Genomic DNA, 15,417 nt, shown 5'->3' on the forward strand with positions numbered 1-15,417 from the left:
TGGAGTCCTGGAACCAAGATGGCGCTCCCTTCTCCTGAGGCAGAGCTTGTGTGTACTTCTATTTGGGTACATTTTGTTGTTTGTTTGTTTGTTTGTTTTTCTGGGTATAGTTTTATTTTGATGATTTTGGGAGTTTCTACTGTTGTTATGGTTTTTTGTTTGGTTGGTCTTTTAGAAAAAAAATTAGGTGGGTAGGGAAGGGAAGAGGGTCTGGAAGAACAAGGGAAGAGGAAAATATAATAAAATATATGTAAATTTAAAAATTGATTCAAATAATTAAAAAAGAAAATAAAAAGATTTTTCAACAGTATAATGATGTAAATTTTAGGTCTTTTAAACACAACACCACAGTGTGAATTCCACAGTCCTTTGCCACTATTGTATAGCCAGGGACAAGCAACAGAATTATTATTCCTCAGATTTCACATATTTTTCATATGCCTATGATGATTTCTATTTATTCTTTGAATACAAAATTAATATCACTTTCAGTACTCAACATAAATGCAAGTGTTTCAATGAAATCTTATTTCCTTCTCCCTTCAGTGGGGGTAATTGCAGCATAGAATGGATTGCATGCATTCTTTTATGTTTTCTCACTCAAAAGATAGAAGAGATCTTGAATAAATATTAAATCTATCTAGTTTTCTATTTTTAAAAAACTATATGTTTAACATACTAGTATATTGTAGGGACTTGCATAGAAAATTGGTTTGTTACACTAAATATTGCTAGGAAGAAATTCCGGTTCGGTGGGGGGAGGGGACTGAGGTTTTGATTTATAGTTTTGGTTTTGATTCATTCTAACCATGTCTTTTCCAAAAATCTAAAATCTCATAATTATATATATATATATGCATATATATATGTGTGTGTGTGTCTATATATATGCAAAGTTTAAAATATTATAAGGGTGAATTAAAATTATAGAACTCTAAATAATTAGTATATCATCTCTGAAAAGCATTACATATAGAAAATAATATCTAATCAAAATATGCAAAATGATCGAGTGAATGGTGTAATATGACTTTAAGAAGAAAAAGGAGCAATTTTAAAGATGTTCACAAACATTCTTTAACTAAACTAAAATCACATTCATAATTTTAAAATTTATCAAAACGGGCAAATGCATGGAGCTAGAAAATATCCTAAGTGAGGTAACTCAGACCCAAAAGGACATGTATCTTATGTAGTAACTAATAAGTGGATTTTAGCCAAAAAACAAGTACAGAATACCCAAGATACAGTCCACAGAACTCAAAAAGGTCAATAAGGTGAAGGAATCAAGTGAGGATGCTTCAATTCCACTTGGGAGGGAGAAGAAAGCAATTACATGAGAGGAGGGAGGGACCTGGAAGGGAAAGGAAACGGGGCAGTAAGAGGTGAATGTGATCTGGTATTGGATAGGGAAAAAGAACTGAAGACTTGAGGGCCAGTAGAAATAATATAAACAGGTAACCTTGGGCGGTAGGAGGTTGCGGGGACCCTACAGAATGTACCAGGGAGCTGGGAGGTGAGAGACTCTCAAGACTCAAAGCGAGGAACCTTAGATGAAATGCACTACAGTGAGAAAAAGGAACTTGTAGAGCCCACATCCAGCAGAAAAATAGAGCCTCAATTGAGAGATGGGATTGCCATTCCACAGTCAAAACTCTGGTCCACAATTGTTCCTGTCTGAAAGAACTGAAGGGATGGGAATGGAGAGTAGCTTGAGAAAAAGGAGGTACAGCAACAGGCCCAAAGTGGGACCCAGCTCGAGGGGAGGCCCCAAGGCCTGACACTATTACTGAGGCTATGGAGCGCTCACAAAAAAGGATCTATCATGACTGTCCTCCGAAAAACCTAAAAAGCAGCTGAAAGAGTCAGATTAACATATTTGTGCCCAATGGACAGAAGCTGCTGACCCCTGTGGTTAAATTAGAAAATAGTTGGAAGAAGCTGAGGAGGAGGGCAAACCTGTAGGAGGACCAGTAGTCTCAATTAACCTGGAACCCCAAGATCTCTCAAACACTGGACTACCAACCAGGTTGCATACACCAGCTGATATGCGGAACCCAACATGTATAAAACAGAGGAATGCTGGGTCTGTGTTCAGGCAGAAAATATGTACCTAACCCTCAAGAGACTGGAGGCCTCAGGGAGTTTAGAAGTCTGTTGGGGTGTGGGTTGGGAGGATAGGGACATTCTGGTGGAGATAGAGGGGTTGGGAGGAAATATGGTGTGGGGAACAGTCAGAGGGCAATCCAGGAAAGGAATAAAATCTGGAATGTAAAAAAAAAAAAAAAAAAAAAAAAAAAAAAAAAAAAAAAAAAAAAAAAATTAAATAAGGCTAAAGCTATACCATTGGAAATATACTCCACTATGCCACAGCGCAGGTGTTCCATTATGTTCATAGTGGCCTTATTTGTGATAGCCAGAAGTTGGAAACAACCTAGATGTCCCATGACAGAAGAATAGATACAGAAAATGTGATTCATTTACACAACGGAATACTACTCAGCTATTAAGAATAAGGACATCCTGACTTTTGTAGGCAAATGGATGGAACTAGAAAATTTCATCCTGAGTGCAGTAACTCAGACCCAGAAGGACATGCATGGTATGTACTTACTAATGTGTGGATAGTAGCCAAAAAAAAAGAAAAAGAAAAAGAAAAAAAAAATACAGAATACCCAAGACAGTCCACAGTACTCAAAAGGCTCAACAAGTAGAAGTACCCAAGTGAGAACACCTCAGTCTCACTTGGGAGAGAGAAGAAAGCAATCACAAGTAGGGAGAGAGGGAGGGACCTGGGAGAAAAAAATGGATGGGGGAAGGGGAGGGAGAAGTGGGGGGAGAGGTGAACCTGATCTGGTATTGGGTGAGGGGAAAGGACTGAAGTCCTAGAGGCCAACAGAAAGAATGAAAACAGGCAAGCTTGAGAGATAAGAGGTTGGGGGGACCCTCCAGAATGCACCAGAGACCTGGGAGGTGAGAGACTCTCAGAACTCAAAGGGAGGGATCTTAGATGAAATGCCAGACAGTAGGGAGAGTCCACCTCAACCAGGAATACAGACATCAAGTGAGAGATGGGGTTGCCATCCCACAGTCACAACTCTGACCCATAATTGTTCATGTCTGAAAGAATTACAGGGATGGAAATGGAGAGAAACCTGAGGAAAAGAAGGTCTAGTGACAGGCCCAAAGTGGGATCCTGTTCAAGGGGAGGTCTCAAGGCCTGACACTATTACAGAGGCCATGGAGCACTCACAAAAAGGGACCTAGCATCACTGCACTCCAGAAGACCCAACAAGCAAAGAGTCAGATGCAGATATTTGCTCCCAACAAATGGACAGAAGTAGCTGGCCCCTGTTGCTGAATTAAGGAAGGCTGAAAGAATCTGAGAAGGGTGATCCTGTAGGAGGACCAGCAGTCTCAGTTAATCTGGACCCCAGAGATGTCTCAAACCTTGGACCACCAACAAGGCAGCATACATCAGCTGATATTAGGCCCCCAACACACATACACTAGAGAACTTACGGGTCTATGTTTATTCAGAGATGTTGCAACTAACCCTCAAGAGACTGGAAGCCCCAGGGTGTTTAGAGGTCAGGTGGAGTTGGGGGGGGGGGATATCCACATGGAAACAGGGGGATGGGGAGGATGTATGGGAAGTGGAACAGTCAGAGATGGGGTGGGGGAATAAAATATGTTGTGTAAAAAATTTAATCAATTAACTAATTAATTAATTAAAATAAATAAAATTTAAAAATAAAATAAAAATAAATAAAAAGATAGATTAGAAATGCTTTAATGTACTATGACAAATGTACTGGAAAAAGAAATCAGGAATATTATCCAATTCATAAAAGTCTCAAAGAATTGAAAAACTTCTCAGGCTAAATGTAAGCAAAGATATGAAAGTCTTTTAACAGTTGAAACTGTAAAAATACTAAAAAATAAGCTGAAGAAGAAACAAGATGAACAAAACTTATTTATAATTGTGGATTGAGAGGACTAACATTGTGAAAATGGCCAACCTACTAAAAGCAATACAAAATCGATGCAATTCTTGGGAAAATTCCAACTCTGTTCTTCAAAATAATTGAAAAGTCAGTTCATGAGGAAACACAAATCTTGGACAATCTTGACCAATAAAATCTCTGCTTGCAGTATCACCACCACTCCTGACTTCAAGTTATACTCCAAATGATAAACAGCAATGTACTTGAATAAAACATGAAAACAGTAATCAATAGAGTAAAATTGAGGGTCCAAATAAATGTTCTTGTATTTAAAGCTCCCAACTTCTGACAAAGAGAACAAAAATGCACATTAGAGTGATAATGGTGTGGTTAACAAATGGAGATAGCAAATCTGAATAGTTATAAGTGGGAGAATAAAACTAAATTCTAGAATTTCTCTCCTCAAAAACACAATCACAAATCCTTTAAGAACTCAATGTAAGACCTGAGACTCTCATTTTTCAGAAGAAAAAAAAATAGGTGATAAATTTCAAATAGTATCCACAGATATTGGCTTTTTGTTTAGGACTTTTGTAGCATAGAGAAAGAGACCAGTAAAGGACAAAAAAGGAACTACAAGGGATTCTATATAGAAAAGAACAACATCAATTAAGTAAATAATTTGCCTACAAATATATATTTAAGAAAATAATTTGACAGCAATACCTATGATAATGGATTAGTATCTAGAATATACAATAAACTCAGAAACTTAAAACTAAGAAAGCACACAATGCAATTAACAGATAGGCTACAGAGCAGAACAGGTTGTCATCAATTTTTCTTAGGTGTGATCTTGGACAAACTTCAGAATGCATGATCTCATAGTTTTAGCTATCATATTAATATCACTCAACTCATTGTACACATACATGACATGAAAGAGACTTTATGTAAATAAATAACCATGAAAAGCAAAGATTTTTCTTTATGATTCAGGACCTGCTTAGCCCATTTGTGGCTTATATTGTTTGTCAACACAGGGATTTGATATTGGAGGTTGAGCATGATAGGAAGAAAATTACATATGTAATAAAGTTTTCTTGAAAAATATTTTGTAGTAGATTTAATTCTCTAAAGATTGAAGTAGAAGTTAATATGCAATCTAAAACCTTACACAATAAAATTCCTGATTTTATTTGTATATAATTACATATTACTTAAATTTCTTCAAGAGATGCACAGAGGAGAACAAAAATGATGCCATAAGAATTTCTAGAATTCTAATAGGTATTCTGCTGAGATCCAGCATCAGCATAAGAAGAGACCTAAGAAAGGTACAAATGGGAACTTTGCTGATTCAATAACTTGGAGTCAGTAGTGTGTGTAAGCTGCTAGTTCAGGTACTTGCTGTTCCCTGATGATTCTCAATATTCTTTATTTTTCAACTTTAACTTAAGCTTAATAATTAGAGAGTCTGAACCCAGTTTTTATTTACTAAAACTACATCATCAAGGCTTTGATCATTGTTAGTAATCATCAAAAATTCTTAGATTTAAGTCCTGGATCAATAGTGCCAACTCCTGTTTCCTGAGAGAACACAGCACTTGCAGTTTCCTGGTATAGCAGTCAGCAGTCTGTAGTAACTACTTCCATGTAAGAATAGAAACACGGCGAACAACTGAAATTAAAATGAGCCCTTACAAAATTTTTAATTTACGTTGGTAAACTGGTTAATTATCTCTAATATCTTTTCAGGCACTGTTATCTTCAATTCTTCAATCAGCTGGAAAGCAGAATACTAAGATTTTATTTGTTTCTACATCAACTTTTAATTCTCTAATCTTCATTTCCTCATCCTAACAATTCCATAGCCTCATGTACTCCCATTCTAATAATATTTATCCCTAAATTATATATAAATTTCTTCTTTTTATTTTAAAATTTAGTTTTTCAGTTGTCATACAGATTAGTGTTTATTTTTATTAGATATTCTCTTCATTTACATTTCAAATGCTATCCCAAAAGTCCTCTATACCCTCCCCCTGACCTCCTCGCCTACCTATTCACTCCCACTTCTTGGCTCTGGTGTTCCCCTGTACTGGGGCATATAAAGCTTGCTAGACCAAGGGGCCTCTCTTCCCAATGATGGCTGACTAGGCCATCTTCTGATACATATGCAGCTAGAGACACAAGCTCTGGGGTACTGGTTAGTTCATATTGTTGTTCCACCTATAGGGTTGTAGACCCCGTCAGCTCTTGGGTACTTTCTCTAGCTCCTATATTAGGGGCCCTGTGGTCCATCCTATAGATACTGTGAGCATCCACTTCTGTATTTGTCAGGCACTGGCAAAGCCTCACAAGTGACAGCTATATCAGGGACCCTTCAGCAAAATCTTGCTGGCATAGGCAATAGTGGCTGATTATGGGATGAACCCCCAGGTGAGGCAGTCTGTGGATAGTCCATCCTTTCACCTGTGCTGTAAAATCAAGAATTGACAAATGGAACCTTATAAAATCATAAAGATTCTGTAGGGCAAAAGATACTGTCAATTAGACAAAAAGACCACCAACAGATTGGGGAAGAATTTTTAACAATCCTAAATTTGATAGAAGACTAATATCCAATATATACAAAGATCTCAAGAAGCTGAACTCCAGAAATTCAAATAACCCCACTAAAAAATGGGGTATAGAGCTAAACAAAGAACTCTCAACTGAAGAATACCAAAGGGCTGAGAAGCACTTGAAAAAATGTTCAACATCCTTAATCATCAGAGAAATGCAAATCAAAAACAAAATGAAATTCCACCTCACACCAGTCAGAATGGCTGAGATCAAAAATTCAGGTGACAGCAGATGATGGGGGTGGGGGAGGGTGTGTGGGGAAAGAGGAACACTCCTCCATTGCTGGTGGGACTGCAATCTGGTACAACCACTCTGGAAATCATTCTGGCGGTCCCTCAGAAAACTGGAAATAGTACTAATGCTAGATCCAGCAATACCTATCCTGGGCATATTCCCAGAAGATGTTCCAACTGGTAACAAGAACACATGCTCCACTATGTTCATAGCAGCCCTATTTATAATAGCTAGAAGCTGGAAAGAATCCAGATGTCCCTCAACAGGGGAATGGATACAGAAAATGTGGTACATTTATACAATGGAGTACTACTCAGCAATTAAAAAGAATGAATTTATGAAATTTTTGGGCAAATGGATGTATCTAGAGGATATCATCCTGAGTGAGGTAACCCAATCACAAAAGAAGTCACTTGATATGCAGTCACTGATAAGTGGATATTAGCCCAGAAACCTAGAATACCCAAGATACAACTTCCAAAACACAAGAAAATCAAGAAGGAAGACCAATGTATGTATACTTCATTCCTCCCTAGAATACGGAATAAAATATTCATGGAAGGAGTTGCAGAGACAAAATTTCTACTTTTTATATACATGTTTTTTCTTTCCTGAGACCACTTAACTTTCTATTCTTGATGACCTCAAGTTCATACTGGATAATTAATGAGGCAGTCATTGGACCATAGGGTACATGTGTCTCCTTATGATTGCAAATTCAAGGCCAAGTTTTGCAATGAACTACTTTTACAAAGGATCATGTAGGCTTTTATGACCTTTGTGGTTATGCTGTCGAGATCCTTTCACATTGACCCTGAAGGCCAATCAGAGGGTCTGTTCCCCATCCTCAGCATCCTCTTAACCATATCTATTACTCATTCCTGAAAAAATCTCACCTATTTCAATTATTCAACATTAGTTCTGAGTAATTGGGGGAAGTAAACTACCCAGAAAAAAAAGAAAAGGGATTGAAAATAGAGTAGTGATCCTTCCATTTTCAATCTGCACCCAGAGCTGACCCTGTGCCACAGCTCTCCATACACACTCACCACCGGGAGAATGTAGGACTCCCTGGAGTGCTGACACACCTGAGGACACAGCTCTCCATACCTAGAAACCTCTAGAGAGACCTGGTCTCCTAAGAATGCTGACAATCCTGAGAACACAGAGGAGACCACTACTTCTGCTCAAATTTCTGGCCCAAGAGGGACGCACCAAGAGCCATCAAGACAATGGAACCAAGGAAAAGCAAGGGACAGGATCCTTCCAGATTCCTTCTGTGCCACAGCTCTCCATACCAAAATTCCTCCCGGAGAAAATTGTTCTCCCAGGAGTGCTGAAAAACTGGCTTACAGGGGGGACAAGCCACAGTCAGAGACAGCAAGATCAGCTAACACCACAAATAACCAGATGGCAAGAGGCAAGAGCAAGAACATAAGCAACAGAAACCAAGGCTACTTGGCATCATTACAGCCCAGTTCCACTAAAAAAAAAGCTCTGGATACCATAAGACACCAGAAAAGCAAGACTTTGATTTAAAATCACATCTCATGATGATGATAGAGGACTTTAAGAAGGACATAAATAACTCCCTTAAAGAAATACAGGAGAACACAGGTAAACAGCTAGATGCCCTTAAAGAGGAAACACAAAAATCTTTTAAAGAATTACAGAAAAACACAACCAATCAGGTGACAGAATTGAACAAAACCACCCAGGATCTAAAAAAATGGAAATAGGAACAATAAAGAAATCACAAAGGGAGATAACCTGGAGATGGAAAACCTAGGAAAGAAATCAGGAGTCATAGATGCAAGCATCACCAATAGAATAAAACTGATAGAAGAGAGAAACTCAGTTAAAGAAGATACTATAGAAAGCATTGACACAACAGTCAAAGAAAATGCAAAATGCAAAAAGGTCCTAACACAAAACATCCAGGAAATCCAGGACAAAATAAGAAGACGAAACCTAAGGATAATTGGTATAGAAGTGCTTGAAGATTCCCAACTTAAAGGGCCAGAAAATATCTCAACAAAATTATAGAAGAAAACTTCCCTACCCTAAATAAAGAGATGCCCATGAATATAAAAGAAAGCTACAGAACTCCAAATAGATTGGACCAGGAAAGAAATTTCTCTCATCACATAATAGTTAAAATACCAGGTGCACAAAACAAAGAAAGAATATTAAAAACAGTAAGGGTAAAAAGGTCAAGTGACATATAAAAGCAGACCTATCAGAATTACACCAGACTTCTCACCAGAGACTATGAAAGCTAAAAGATTCTGGGCAGGTGTTACAGAAACCCTAAGAGAACACAAATTCCACCCAAGACTACTATACCCAACAATCCTCTCAAATATCATAGATGGAGAAGCCTAGATATTACATTACAAAAAGAAATTTACACAATATCTTTCCACAAATTCAGCCCTACAAAGGATAATAGATGGAAAACGCCAACACAAGGAGGGAAACTACACCCTACAAAAAGCAAGAAAGTAATCTTCTTTCAATAGCCACACAAACATAAAAAATAACATCAAAAATAACAGAAATCAACAATCAATATTTCTTATCATCTCTTAACATTAATGGACTCATTTCTCCAATAAAAAGACATAGACTAACAGACTGGATATGTAAACAGGACCCAGTAATTTTTTTTCCATTTTTTATTAGGTATTTTCCTCATTTACATTTCCAATGCTATCCCAAAAGTCCCCCATACCCACCCCCCCACTCCCCCTACCCCCCCACTCCCCCTTTTTGGCCCTGGCGTTCCCCTGTACTGGGGCATATAAAGTTTGCAAGTCCAATGGGCCTCTCTTTCAAGTGATGGCCGACTAGGCCATCTTCTGATACATATGCAGCTAGAGACAAGAGCTCCAGGGTACTGGTTAGTTCATATTGTTCCACCTATAGGGTTGCAGTTCCCTTTAGTTCCTTGGGTGCTTTCTCTAGCTCCTCCATTAGGGGCCCTGTGATCCATTCAATAGCTGACTGTGAGCAACCACCTCTGTGTTTGCTAGGCCCCGGCATAGTCTCACAAGAGACAGCTATATCTGAGGACCCAGTATTTTGCTGCAAACAGCAAATGCACCTCAGTGACAAACGCAGACACTACCTCAGAGTAACAAGGACACATTCTCCAATATGTTCATGGCATTATTATTTATAAAAGCCAGAAGCTGGAAACAACCCAGATGTCCCTCAACAGGGGAATGGATACAGAAAATATAGTACATTTACACTATGGAATATTACTCAACTATTAAAAACAATGACTTCATGAAAGTCACAGGCAAATGGACGGATCTAGAAAATATCATCCTAATAGAGGTAACTCAGTCAAAAAAGTCTACACATGGTACGGACTCACTGATAAGTGGGCATTAGACAAAGAGTGTGGAATACCCACAACACAACTCATGGACCACATGAAACTCAAGAGGAAGGAAGACTAAAGAGTAGACATTTCAGTCCTACTTAAAAGGAGAAACAAAATAATCAAGGGAAGTATAGGATGTGAGGGACTAGGGAGGAAGAGAAGAGAGGGAGGGGAAAAGGGGGGCAGAATCATGTATGGGAAGAGATGGAGGAGATGTACAGAAGGTCAGGAAATTGCATAGAGGTGTGTAGCAATGGGGGATGGGGAACTGAGGGTAGCAACCAGAATGTCCCAGATGCCAGGAAAGCAAAAGCTTCCCAGGACCCCACGGGGATGGCATACCTGTCAAGGGACATATACAGAGGAGGAGGGAGAACCTGTCAAGACCATATGCAGAGGCAAGGCATGACTCCCCAGTGGAGGGATGGGGTCACCCATTCATCTCCATAATTTTAACCCAGAATTGCTCCTGTCTATATGAAATACAGGGACAAAGAATGGAGCAGAGACTGAAGGAAAAGCTATCCATTGACTGCCCCACCGGGGGATCCATCCTATATGCAAATACCAAACCCAGAAATTATTATAGATGCCAAGAAGTGCTTGCTGACAGGAGCCTGATGCAGCTGTCTCATGAGAGGCTCTGCCAATATAGATGTGGATGCTCACAGCCAATCATCCAACTGAGCACAGGGACCCCAGTGGAGGAGTTAAGGGAAGGACAGAAGGAGCTGAAGGAGCCTTATCTGGCATCAATGGGAGGGGAAGGCCTTGGTCCTCTGAAGGCTTGATGCCCCAGTTTAGAGGAATGTTAGGGCAGTGAGGGAGGCAGGAGTGGGTAGGTAGCTGTGGGAGCACACTCATAGAAGCAGGGTATTGGGGGATCAGATAGGAGAGTTGCAGAGAGGAAAGTGGGAAAGGGGATATCATTTGAAATACCAATTAAAAAAGAAGGTGTAAGCATTTGGAGGCTGATTATGGGATGGATCCCCGGNTATGGCAGTCTCTAGATGGTCCATCTTTTAGTCTCAGCTCCAATCTTTGTCTCTGTAACTCCTTCCATGGGTGTTTTGTTCCCTAAATCAGCCTCCAAACGCTGACACCATTGCATACACTAGCAAGATTTTGCTGAAAGGACCCTGATATAGCTGTCTCTTGTGAGGCTATTCTTGGGCCTAGCAAACACAGAAGTGGATGCTCACAGTCAGATATTGTATGAATCACAGGGCCCACAATGGAGGAACTAGAGAAAGTACCCAAGGAGCTAAAGGGATCTGCAACACTATAGGTGGAACAAAAATATGAACTAACCAGTACCCCCCCGGAGCTCGTGTCTCTAGCTGCATAGGTATCAGAAGATGGCCTAGTAGGCCATCATTGGGAAGAGAGGCCCCTTGGTCTTGCAAACTTTATATGCCTCAGTACAGGGGCACGCCGGGGCCAAGAAGTGTGAGTCGGGGGGAGCACACGGGGGACTTTTGGGATAGCATTGGAAATGTAAATGAAGAAAATACCTAATTAAAAAAGGAAAAAAAAAAGAAAGAAAGAAGGTAGAGTAGTAAAGACAGCAAATCCACTTTTGGGCAACAGCAACCACCAGCACATGTCTGGGTCATGGGATCAAGAGTCTATCGATGCTCCAGGGGCAGGAACTTTGTCACACCTCCCCTTACACAGCCATGCCAGATCCAGAAGTGTTCTGCTAAAGGTGATTCTTCCATCACAATAAGCATGTGCAAAGAGAGCTCTAGTCTGTGGGGTTGAGAACTTTGTCAAAGAACTTGAGCACCCAAATTACTTCAGGAGACATGTCTAATCTAAACCAGTTTGAAGAGTTCTATCTAAAAAGAGAAAAGAGCTAGTCATTTGATTTGCAATGTCAAGTGGATTGAGAAGAATTTATTTATTTTTTCCATCTGGGGTGGCCAAATATACCTTAGATATGATCCATACTCATCAGCTGCTTGAACTCTCAGACTATACTGTATGTTGGATATCCAAAGCACAAGTGCACCCCAGCGTTCCTGGAACATACCCATTGCTTAAAGGAAGTTTTTCAGGTTTGTTTGCACCATGTTGGGACAGTCATCTGTTTAAGAATTCACTGTCTCTCCAGTCTGATTATGTCGACTACCTTTCAGAAACCACTATATTTTCCTTTGTTTACAAGGTCCTGTCAGACAACATATCACCACAGTCTCCAAGGACTGAGAACATTTTGTCAAGTAAATTTTCCTATGAGTTTTAATTGAATTGTCATTCACATCTCAAGGTTGCAAAATTTTATTTTTGAAAAATAAAACACAAAGATTTATAAATCCAAATTAGGTTCTAAGGCTAACAAAATACAACAAGATGGGAATGTAGTCAAATAAAAATTTGTAATTGAATTATTCTTTAACATTTGAAAAATATTTTTAGAGAGCACTCAACATGTGTATCAAATTCTTACTGAAAATGATCATTTTGAGCAATACATAATGAAATCATTGCTGTTTCCTTTAAAACACTTGAATACTGATTGTTTGAGATAGAAACTGTTAAACTTTTCCCAGGGGAATGATAAGTCCCTTTCCTCTCTTATGACATTCCTTATTGTTTTTACTCTTTTGCCTCTTCCAGGAGTATTTTACTTAAATCTAATAAAATGAAATACTATTTATATGCATGCATTTGACCTGCAGGATAGAGTTATAAGAAAAACTAATTTCAGTTTCCTTCTTTCAGTCATGTTCAGACTCAATAAAACATTTCCTGGATTCACTACAATTGAGTGTTTTTAGATCAAACTGAAAAATCTTTAATCATATTCGTTTTGTTCAATGTACTTTTTAAAATCACAATCTATAAATATTATCTTTAAATATAAAGCAATAGCATGTATAATTTCAAATTACTGTTCTTAATACCATGTATGGTATGTCAGTATGGTTTATTAGTATGCATGAAACATATAGCTAAATTTTAGATCTTAAGGCAATAGTGTTTTTTTTTAATAAAAATCTGCATGTATTTTTATGGGAAGTATTTTTAACTTTGTTTTATTGTCCTTTTATTCATTCAGTTTGTCCACTAAGTAAAGTCAATCTGTTTGAAGAACAAATAGGATTTGGGGTTGTTGGTAATTAAAAATAACATGATAGTAGTTATATTAACATTTTCATTTATCGATGGACTTGCTTCACTACAATAACCTTTGTATATAAGCTGTACCAATCCATTTCTTCAGTTCCCTTCTGAATTACTTGTTTTGCAGGATCTTGCTAACATAATATATTTCAAAATTTATGGATTTTTCAGTCCTGTGCTTTGGATCTAACTTACTGGAATATTATAATACTATAGACCTAAGAAACATTCTCAACTTAAAAAGACACAGCATATAGTTACCTTCAGTTATACAGCTAAGACGGTATTTGCTGTCCAGAAAAATTCTTCTTGCCTAAAGATAAACTTGCAAGGATTTTTCTCATTTGTCATTTTAAAAAGGTAGATTTAATAAATCCTTTCCATGTCTAAAAGGAGACATGATACAATATTTTTTGCTCAAGAAACTATTATTTCCTCCACTAGCTGTATGTGGAGAACACAATTTAATTATTTTGACATTTGCTTGATTTTGTGTGTAATTTAATCAGAATTGAGAAAAGATAAACTAAATGATTTTCACTGAGGTAACTCATAAAATTGCAACTAAATATCAGGTTTGTAAAAGTTTTGTGAAATTTCTTACTATTGTGTATATAAAGATTTTCTGTCATTAACTGACGATGTATGCTAGCTGGTTTCTAACACTCCAATAAGAAAAGGCATCTGCTCATCTTTACGTACAATTTTCAGTATGGTGTCAGAAGTTGAATTTATTTAGCTGAAATTCTCAGAGCTGCTGTCTCTAGATTTTCATGATGGAAATGGCATGGCCATGTCAGAGTTGGCTCTTGAGTTGCACAGTATTACTTTTACAGCATTCTGTTGCTTATAAATAACTTACACAGCCAAAGTCTTGCTGATGGACCTGTCCAGCCTAGGATTCCCTATTCATGTAAAATGTCTTCACCTTTCCATCTTATCTCATTGCAGAAATCTTCCAAGTTATCTCTCTTACTCTAAGACCTGTCATTCTCCAAATCTGCCTTTGTACTATGTGTCTAAAGCTCTTAGTATTTTTGATGTTGAAGTTAAGCCAAAGAAAGCTAGTTTAACTGGCAGTTGTCCTAACTCACAAGCCTGGGAAATTGTTTAAACTTTTCATGGCAGTAGAAGGACTAAGAAAACATATGTGTCCTATAGGATTTCTGACAACACAGAATCTGACATTATCTCATATATAGCTAACATATGATGCTGGATTTCATATAGTGTCACCTGTAGTATTTTTAACTTTTATTTTTGTTATAATTTAATTATATTTCTCCCTCCCCTTTCTTCCCTCTCAAAACTCCCATGTGCCTCTCCTCTCTCCCCTTCAAATATGTAGTCTCCTTTTTAGTAATTATTATTTCATGCATATGTCTACTTATACATACAAATGTATTCTTATTGTGGACGTTGTACATCGTGGTGCGCACTAGGCTCCGCACCACGATGTACAACGTCCACAAGCAGTATGGAGAGGGAGGAAGGACAGAAATTGTTTAAACTTTTCATGGCAGTAGAAGGACTAAGAAAACATATGTGTCCTATAGAATTTCTGACAACACAGAATCTGATATTATCTCATACATAGTTAACATATGATGCTGGATTTCATATAGTATCACCTGTAGTATTTTTAACTTTTATTTTTGTTATAATTTAATTATATTTCTCCCTCCCCTTTCTTCCCTCTCAAAACTCCCATGTGCCTCTCCTCTCTCCCCTTCAAATATGTAGTCTCCTTTTTAGTAATTATTATTTCATGCATGTGTCTACTTATATATACAAATGTATTCTTAATTACAACCTGTTAGGACCATATAGTCTAATGTAGATCAGAAGACAGCTAGATTTTGAATACCAATGAAGAGGTTCTCTGATATTTAAAGCTCTCCGAAACAGAACTTGGAAAAAAAAATCTTATGATAAAATAATATGTTGTTTTATGATTTCTTTCTTATGATCTCTTCTAGAAATGAAAAAAGAAAAATCTGGGAAGAGTTCTTCAGATTTGAAAGATAAAGGTAATAGAATTCATTTACTATACCAGCATAATTGTAAGTTAGAGAATCTGAAAAG

General features: G+C 37.9%; 1 protein-coding gene across 1 annotated transcript in view; it reads left to right on the plus strand.

Moving 5' to 3' along the window:
- The first annotated feature begins 15,313 nt into the window (after positions 1 to 15,313).
- The window catches only part of LOC115032149 (triadin-like), a 74,514-nt gene continuing 74,410 nt past the window's right edge, over positions 15,314 to 15,417 (plus strand). Inside the window, exon 1 of the mRNA XM_029482640.1 lies at positions 15,314 to 15,362. Within this exon, the coding sequence (XP_029338500.1) occupies positions 15,314 to 15,362 (49 nt within the window). The remainder of the gene's footprint in view (positions 15,363 to 15,417) is intronic.

This window comes from Mus caroli, chromosome 10 (genome assembly GCF_900094665.2).
Source record: "Mus caroli chromosome 10, CAROLI_EIJ_v1.1, whole genome shotgun sequence".
Taxonomy (NCBI): domain Eukaryota; kingdom Metazoa; phylum Chordata; class Mammalia; order Rodentia; family Muridae; genus Mus; species Mus caroli.